Below are 9796 nucleotides of genomic sequence, written 5' to 3'. Positions count from 1 at the left end.
ATTAAATGACTTAAACTTATAATTAAAAATTTCTATTTCGAAAAAGACCATCTCATCTATTGGTTAAACTAAATGCAAAAAATGATGTAGTCTAACTTATATACATTAAATGTTACGACATTGAATTTATACACTTTCTATTTAGATGATACTAGAGAAGTGTAAGCTTACCTCACTTTCTATTTAAATGGGAGAAGTGTAAGCTTACCTTTACAAAGCAGTCATGAAAATGCATGGGAAGGAGAGAAACATGTCTAAGGGTTTGCAAATGTAGTTATATTCACACTTATAATGGGCACCAGATGCCATTGAAACATAACAGTTAACTACATACTAACTAAATAAACTAACCCAAAAACTATAAAGTAAAGGAAAACCCAAATTTATTATTAGTGAAGGTGTCTAGTGCCTCATGGTTAGTCTATAGTTTTCAACTACTTAAGAAAATTGGCAAATTGTGAAGGGTGTTTAACTTTATTAAAGTTATGTTATGTTGGTATTTACATTTAGTTATTTACATTAAATATAATTTTTGATCATTCTTAAAATTTATTACTATAAATTTTTATATAATTGTATTTATTTAGTTTATTATTATTTAAGCTTATTTGAATTATTGATTTGTTTTATTTTGATTACAAGATGCCAACCATGATCCCCATGAAAATTGACCATGAAAATTGACAAATTGTTAGGGTGACCAAATTTCGTGGGTGACATGGGACACATGTCAAAAAAGTGGAATAAGACACAAAATTTTAAGCCAATCACATGGTAACAAATTATTATTTTTAATTAAAAAATTACTCTAATGATTTCTAAATTAAATATTAGTTGTCATGGTCAATGCTAAAGTGATCAACTAGTGATTGTTGTAGCCAGGTGTTAGGAAGGGTTAATGGTTAATAAGGTAAACATGATGTTCAATGGATTGATAAGGTAATTATGGTGTTTAGGTTTTATTATTTTATATGGGCAGTATGTCATATTCCATTGTACATTGTAATAAAAGTTTGTATCTAAAAAGAATTCATGGTAATAAGATTATGAAAAGTGCATAATCCAATTTTGTAAAAATAAATTCTAAACTCCATTTTTTTTTAACTATTAAAAAAAACTTTTTTACTACTTACCAAAAACAAATTAATATTACTAAAAATTGTTAATTCTCTATAACAATAAATTATAAATATTAACTCACAATTAAAATTTTAAATTTTAAATTTTAAATTCATAATAATAAATACTATACTCAATTTCACCAACACTCTAATATAGTAAGGTATTCAACGTAATTCCTTACAGATCCATATCCATGAAATTCAGGTGTCCAAAATAATTCCTATAAAAAAAAATCTTGTTTTTTTTTCACATTTTTAGCTTCAAAGTATAGTTGTAAAGGAAGAACATGTTGCATACTAAAAAAATAGAAAACTAATTTGTTTTTTATTCTTTTAAAACAAATACAAAATTATTGGTTCTTTTAAAATGATTTAAACAATAAAAATAAATTAAATTGTAGTACAATTTATTATAGAGGTTGAAGGATATGATTTATATGCATCAAATTTTGTTGAGATAAGAATACATGATTTTATAATTGTAGATACATTTCTAAGACTTTCTATATGATATATATTTTTTTTCTCAAAGAAAAAATCGAACTTTTTATAACCAAAATAAAAAGTTACATAGTATATGCCTAAGCATTCATTTTGTTGTATGATTTGCAAATCATAGAGCTCAATAGGATGAAACTATTAGTCCTATCCAAAAAACATGAAGGAAGAAAAACCACTGATCTGAAGCACGGGCCTCCTCATATCGAGGAAAACAGCCCCTTTTCCTAGCTCAAAACAGTGAATAACAACTTTACTATAATATCGAAATGTATCCAAAAAGAAATCAGTTCTGAAGCACGGGCCCTCATATCGAGGAAAACAACCCCTTTTCCTAGCTCAAAAAAGTGAATAACAACTTTACTATAATATCGAAATGTATCCAAAAAGAAATCAGTTGTTTACACTTCCTGGGCCTCCTCAGAGAGGAAAACAACCCAAACAGGAAGGAAACAAACCAAAACAGTAGTATGAAAAATAAGCAACATAAACTATGTCATGTGAGATAAAAACATAAAGACACATATGAAAAAAAAGTTTGTTTTATAGGCCCGAAAGTCCATAAGAAAACACTAGCTATGTATATGGTGGCTGATCCGACACACGGATCTCTCCCTACTCCTCGTCCGCTATCCTCCAACTACCCAAATCTTGTTGCAGACCCTCTTTAGGAAGCCTGTCTGTTGCATAATTGCGATCCCTGTAGATGTGGTAAAGAGAAAAAACATTAAAGGAGTACTTTAAATGTTTTGTCTCTTCTAATAATGGCAATAAAATGTAATTTGACATCTGCTCTCTCCATTGAACCATTTTATAACATACTTTGAGTCCCCGAAGATCAGACTTTCTATATGATATACGTAATTTATTTTTTCACAATCATATGCACCTAACACTGGCTATGCATAGAGAATAAGAGTAAAATAAGGCTCAAATAAGTAGTCACTCAAAAAAGGAAAAAGGCATAGGACTTATGGTTCAGTGATACACCACTCACTTACAATAATTTAGAATGTAGAAGAACTTTGGTCTTCAAAAGTATTGTTGTAAGTAGTACTTGTACTAGCTAGCAAATGTGATATATTTGATGGAAATTTTGGAATCCCTCTGGTGCCCAAAAGAAACTCTCTAATATCTTGCAGTGTATTCACAATGTCCATCATAGTAGGTCGTCCCTCGGGGGATTCTGTTGTACAAAGTAAACCCACTCTTACAAGGTAATTGAGGCAATTGAGTTCCTTTTCTTCCTCAATGATGGTACTAGTCCTCCTCAATAAACTCTTATCCGCCACTTCCCAAACTCGGTTTGGAAAACTGCTACTCACCCATTTCTGCAACGTCATTCCCTCCACAAACATGTTGTGAGTGGGTTTCTTTCTAGTGAGCATCTCCAACAGCACTACACCATAGCTATAAACATCACCTTTTGTTGTGACATGTCCACCCAATCCATATTCTGCATTCAAACACCCTTACCATAAGATTTTGATTCAATAATTTTAATTAAAATAGGAAACTCATGACATTCTATAACATGCTATCTATCTCAAATAATACCTGGAGGAATGTAGCCTGTAGATCCCTTGAGTGCATGTGTGGAAGTGAGAGCCGAATCCTCAAAGTTTGCAGAACATATGGTTGCAATCCCAAAGTCTATTACATATGCTGTCATATCTTCACCAAGAAGCACATTGTTTGGTTTCAAATCACAATGGATCACTTGCATGAAACAATGGTGATGGAGATATGCCATGCCTTGGGCAATGTCTATTGCTATATTCAACCTTTGAATCAATGTCAAACCACTTTCTACTTCACCATCAGGATATAACCACTTTTCTAAGCTTCCATTTGGCATTAATGGAAATATCAAAGCTTTGATTTGGAGGTCTGAATAAGAGGTTATGATTCTAATCAAATTTCGATGCCTAACTCTACCCAAAACTTTGCATTCCCTATCAAAACTCTTGTGAGCCCCTTCATTTTCCAAATTGAGAAGCTTGACTGCAATCATTGTGCCATCATTCAAAACCCCTTTGTACACTTTCCCAAAACTACCCACTCCTAACAAGTTGGCATCACTAAATCCATCTGTTGCAGTGATGAGCTCTCCATAGGAAATTCTTCGGTGCCCCACATTTAAGGATGCCCCAACCTCTATAGGAATATTCCTCTTGTGATTCCGTCTCCATAAGAATATAAAAAATAAACACGATACACCAATGATTGTAACTACAACAATAGGTATGATAACTCTTTTCAAATTTGAGACACCTTTATGTTTGCTAGTAGAGCATGGTGACAGACTTACCCAAGGTCCACAAAGACCAGGGTTTCCCATAAATGCTTTGGAACCAAGCTTTTTGAAAACTCCACCTTTTGGCACTTCCCCTGCCAAGTTGTTGAAAGAGAAATTCAATTCCTTTAGCATTTTGAGATTTGCCAAGGACATGGGTATTCCACCTGACAAATTGTTGGAGGCAAAATCCAAGACCTCAAGACTTTGAAGTTCACCAAGTGACATTGGAATCTGACCTGCAAGTGCATTGTAAGAAAGATTGATGTATTCTAGCTCTCTGCAACTTCCAAACCCACTTGGAATATAACCACTTAATTGATTCATAGAAATATCAATAGCTTGGAGCATAGTCATCTTGGTTATCTCCAAAGGCAAGGGCCCTTCTAATAAATTGTTTGAAATGTTAAAATAGAAAGCTAAATTTGCAAGACTTCCAACTTCTGGAGGTATGTGGCCACTTAGCTTGTTGTATGATAGGTCCAGCAGTAGTAAGTTCACACATTTCCCTAAATTTTTAGGAATTTTCCCTGATAACTGATTCTTTTGAAGATATAGATATCTCAGCTGCCAAAGATTGACAATCGAATCAGGGATCTTTCCAGAAAGATTATTTTCCTCTATAGCAAGCAGCCCTAAGCTTCTGAGTTGCCCAATTTGAACTGGGAGGTTTCCTTGTAAACAGTTACCTGCCATATCTAACCTCTCCAACTTTTGAAGCAGTCTAAGAGATGATGGGACTGTCCCTGTAAAAGAATTGCGATCTAAAGCAAGTGTTGTTAAACCAGTTAGGTTTCCAATCTGCAGAGGTATTTCTCCTACTAATCCATTTTGCCCCAAGTTTATGAACTGCAATTTTCTAGACAGCTGGCCAACAGAAGATGGCAAACGTCCCCTGAGACGATTAGAGGAAAAATCTATTTTGCTCAGGGAGGAACAGTTAGTAAGAGCAGTAAGAATGATTAAGCTCGTGGTGCTGCTGCTAAGTAGTTGATTTTTTAATAAGGTAAGTGATTGGAGCTTGCTCAACTTACCGAACTCAATAGGCACTACTCCACTGAGTTTGTTCCCCCCTAAGGATACCCGTCGAAGTTCAGTACAATTAAAGAGGGAAGTAGGAATGGTGCCACTCAACTGATTAACAGCCAGATAGAATCCCAACAACCCAGTGTTTTTGCTGCAGAAGTCCACTGGAATGTGACCAGTAAACTGGTTTTGTGTTACATCCAGTTGTTGAAGATTGGTGCAGTTAGACAAGGAGGATGGAATTTGTCCTCTGAGATTGTTATGAGACAGAGATATAACGCTCACCTGGCTTAGCATACCTAACTCGGGAGGAACAAATCCGTGAAAGTTGTTGCTGCCCAAATCTATGTAATGCAAAGTGGAAATGTTTCCCAAGCAGGCCGGGATTGTGCCTGTCAAATTGTTCACGTATAAGTTAATGTGCTGTAACCTAGGGAGGACACATAGTTCTGTGGGAATTTTTGCTGTCAGATTGTTATAAGCCATGGAGAAGATTTGCAAATTGCGGCACCCACACAGAGTGGGCGGAATGGAGCCTCCCAATTGATTCAGAGACATGCGAAGCATCTTTAGGCGAAAGAGGCTTCCCAATTGATAGGGAATGTGGCCGTGGAATTTGTTATTGCGGAGGTCAAGAATTCTCAGAAATGAGAGATTAGCAAGAAAAGGAGAGATTGTACCTTGTAATCCCATGTTTGAGACATTGACAGAAACCACTCTCTGTCTGCGCAGACTGCATGTGACACCTGCCCAGTTGCAGAACGATACATTTGGTTTCCAGCTGGTGGAGAGTATCTGGAATGGGTCATATGTGATTGCAGACTTGAATGCCAGCAAAGCTTCTTGATCAGAAGCGTTACTAAGAAGGGGATGGGGATGAGGATGGGGATGATCAGATAATTGAAATGTGGAAACCACAGGATTACTGACACACAGAATGAAACAACAGAAAAATATTCTCATAACAAACCAGAAAAAAGAAGGGACGTAACAGATCTCCATCTTCTTCTCCTCTAACGGAATGGGGATGATTTGAGTTTCTAGGTTTATTTATATAAATTCATCCCTGAACTTAAAATGTACTACGCGCCGAGCAGTATGAGAAATTCAAACATCCCCAAATGGGAATGAGAAATTCAAACCTAACAAAACGCGTCAAGCAATATGAGAAATTCAATCCCCAAATGGGAATGAGAAATTCAATCCTAACAAAATGGCAATGGTGTGAGTTTCTCAACACGGGAGATATCCGGTAGAATTCTGCACTGGGTTGATTTTTTAAACCATAACACCGTTCTTTCCTAAAATTAGTTTGCACAGTTCATTATCATTACTGTGAGGAATTCATTTATTTAATTTTTTTTTTTTTTTTGGTTAATTTGGTTGGTTGTTTATTTTATTATTTTATTATTTTTTAGATATAGATTTAGATTTCCCGTTTCTAATAATAATATAATAATAATATCTATCCAGACACCAAATTGGTGTATGAGACCCCCTTGTTTGTGGGACAAGGGACCCACCTCTGCGCAGCGATTTGACTGCTAAGTCTACGAAGGCATACATACTCTACCCCCCTCTGGTTTTGAACCTGTGACCTCTTAGGAGGAAACACATGCTCTTAACCATTAGGCCCACTTAATTAAGATAGATGTAGATTAGTTTAATTATTCATTATAATTATTAATTTATTTTATTTTTTAAAATTTTGTTCTATTTTTGTATAATTTGATCAGTGAAAATGTTTGCATAACATAACAACATAAGACAAGATATGTCTACATCTCTTCTGCACTGGACTAGAGGGATCCTCTAGGTGTGATCAATATCCTTCAAGATCTTTGGGACATTTAAAATCTCAAACTTACTATTTCAAGAAATCCTTACTGCATTTGAAACAAAAATCTAAAAAAAAAAATCACTGAAAAAATTAAATATTAAAAAATACAATATTAAGGCCATATCTTTTACACCTGAAGAAATTTGATCCCTCTAAACTCATGTTAGATCCGTATTTAAGATGGATCTATGCTAGTTATAAATTTGTTATAAAAAAAATTAACTAAAAAATTAATTATTAACATTATCACTGCCCATCCACTAATCCAAAGCGGCTCAATCCTGTTATTTTTTCTGAAGTTGTCAAAGTGTCATTATAGCTCTTTAAAATACAAATCTTATAGATAAAGAAATAACATAGAAGAAATGATTTTTTTAAGGAAATCGACAATACAATTTTTAGGGAGATTGTATTTTTTATTATTTAAAATGCACTTTGAAATGTATAAATGGACTCAACCCTTTGAATTTTTTTTTTAAGACATTTCAATTTTACAAATTAAACAACTTAAAATTATAATTAAAAATTTCTTTCAGAATTTGGGGAAAATGTTAAGATGCCCAAAAAAGGCCATCTCATCTATTGGTTAAACTAAATGCCAAAAAATAGCTGAGTCTAACTTATAGATGAAATAATGTTTTTCACTGAAATTCACTAAAATCCAGCAATACAATTTCAAGATTTTTTGTTGTTTAAAATATATTTTTAATGTATAAATATATTCAACACTCTGAAAAACTTTTAAAACAATCAAATTAAAAAATTAAAAAATTTAAACTCAAGTTTTTTAACATCTCTATCAAATTTTAATTAAAATTAACCCAAAAAAAAATCTTAAAAAAATCATTTATAATTATATAAAAATTTACTTTCAAGTAAAAAAATTATAAAGTCATTAAAAATTCTTACCACAAAGTCAATTATTAAAAGTCTAACGCCAATCCACTAACCGAAACCTGCTCAATTCTGTTAATTTTCCAAGGGCGTCAATTATTAAAAGTCTACCGCCAATCCACTAACCGAAACTTGCTCAATTCTGTTAATTTTCCAAGGGCGTCAAAGTGTCATTATATCACTTTAAAGATACTTTGAAAAAGGGTAAAAAATTATGTAAACTTACTTTCAAATGAAAAAATTACGTAAAGACCACTTCTTAAATAATGGAGTCAATAATTATCATACGTATTTGAAGGTACTTTCAAACTTTAGTCCCGAGGAATTTCGGTGAAAACGCGCTTTACTTTGTATTTAAAATTTAAAATATTACATTTTATTAAATTAATTAAAAATATTATCTAATTTAATTTGTTATTAATTAATTTAATTAATAATTGTAATGTCTCTACTATATAATTTTTTTTTTGGGTTTTACTTGATTTTACCAAGTAGGGATTAGCCCTTGACACGTCACTTGGTAACATGTCATGGCACTTTATGGTTTCTAGCATTTCATATCAATTATCCGTCAACCACTCGGTCACTACCCGGCGACTGTCCCAAGCTTCATCCTACACACCCGGTTTCATTTACTGCTGGCCACCTTTGGAAAGACCCCCCGCGATCTGCAAAGGGTAGCATGGAGGAACATCTGGCATTCACCATTTAATGTTCACAGGGTTATCTGTACGCTTGAACTTCACTTTGGATTTTGCGTAATTTTCTTATGCTCTGCCCTGTACGTGGCACGAGCAGGTTTCTTTCTCGCAGTTTCTGTTCTCGGGCTTGCTACCCCATCGACGGTGGTCAGGGGTTTTGGGAAATCTACGGTTCCAGATCATTGCTGGGTTGCGTCAATCATAATGCGTTTGGTTATGTGGTTTTCACTCTTGGCGCCGCTCCATTTCCACTGTTTGCTCTCTGCGTCCGCTCTGCCATGGTTCCGATACCCCGCATGCATTGGCGCTCATAGGATCAGGTTATGGCGCTGGTGCTGCTGGGCAATGATCAGGTGAAGTTTAATATTTCTCTCTTTTATGAAAAGGTTCTCATGTCTTAAAACTCTTCTGAGCAGCGTTTACTTAATTGCATTTATTAATGGCTTCTCGGTGTTCCTTGGCAGGGACTTCACCTTTGGACTCCGAAGCTGTGCGTTGATGGGGGCGTCTTACCAGACTTATCATCAAAATCCCGGGTAAGGGTTTTACCCTCAAACTGATGGATCCAGCAAAGCTATTCTTGTAAAGTTTTGAACAGGGATTTAGTTTTCTACGATTAACCAAAAGGCCAGCTAGTTATAGTCCCACAGTAATTTAGGATTTCCTTTATGAATTAAACAGGCTGTATGTTATAAGAGTATTGGAATCCCGACATGTGGAATTTGAACCGCAGTTGTTTATTGTAAATTGAGTTACTTTTACCAGGGTTTCGACCCAGAACTTCTGTTTTTTTTTTTACTGGACAACAGGGTTTTCAGTGTTATCTCTCCAGGATAATCCTGAGAGTATTCGATTACCATGAAATTACTGCTCTTTCCTTGAATTAATTTCCTGTGTGATAATACTTATGAATTTCCAAAGTTTAATCAGGAATTGGTTTTGTTCTGCTACATTTGTTGTATGATGCAAATAATTCCCTTAGAAGATTTGTTTCTTAATTACATGGGAGGTCGCGACTGTAACAGCCTTGACCCTAATTCCTTGTCTTACTTTCATTATGGATGTTGCGGTTACTTCAACAGAATTCACTCTGTCATTCATAGTTCTACATATATATATATATTTATTTTCATTCATCTGGTCGATGCCAGGGGATTGGGCTAGGTTAATAATCCTATCCCTGCTTAATTCCATCATAGCAACTGTTAAAGATAGAAATGTATGCCGCAACTATGTTTCATATATGTGTTTCATTCATACTTGGCATATGTTGTTAGTAGAATTATAAAAGGGATAGCCACGACTTCTTTGATTTTGTCGATGCTGTTTTTTTATGGAAGTATTCTGAACTTGCTTTTGCTGTGCTCGTCTATGACTGAAATAACGCTGGGTCCTTGCTTTAGTGGAAAGGTGACTTAAA

General features: G+C 34.5%; 1 protein-coding gene across 1 annotated transcript; it reads right to left on the bottom strand.

Moving 5' to 3' along the window:
• Positions 1–2626: 2626 nt before the first annotated feature.
• Positions 2627–5943, bottom strand: LOC149171840 (uncharacterized). The gene is made up of 2 exons (XM_089426104.1): positions 3177–5943; positions 2627–3075 (listed from the first exon to the last, which is right to left on the bottom strand). Exons 1-2 carry the CDS (start codon positions 5941–5943, stop codon positions 2627–2629), a joined length of 3216 nt encoding a protein of 1071 aa, XP_089282230.1.
• Between the last annotated feature and the right edge of the window lie 3853 nt (positions 5944–9796).

This window comes from Pinus tabuliformis, chromosome 4_2, assembly GCF_031772625.1.
Source record: "Pinus tabuliformis cultivar Carrire ecotype Pingquan chromosome 4_2, CPIR1, whole genome shotgun sequence".
NCBI classification, from domain to species: Eukaryota; Viridiplantae; Streptophyta; class Pinopsida; order Pinales; family Pinaceae; genus Pinus; species Pinus tabuliformis.
Note: the sequence above shows the minus strand (reverse complement) of the source record. Positions and strands in the feature narration are given on the sequence as shown.

Bases quoted from the DNA above. Each gene is read 5' to 3' on its own strand.
- LOC149171840 (XM_089426104.1), bottom strand. From the start codon at position 5,943: ATGGAGATCTGTTACGTCCCTTCTTTTTTCTGGTTTGTTATGAGAATA. The intron at 3,076-3,176 runs GTATTATTTGAG...GTTTGAATGCAG, and splicing joins TACAGGCTACATTCCTCCAG to AATATGGATTGGGTGGACAT.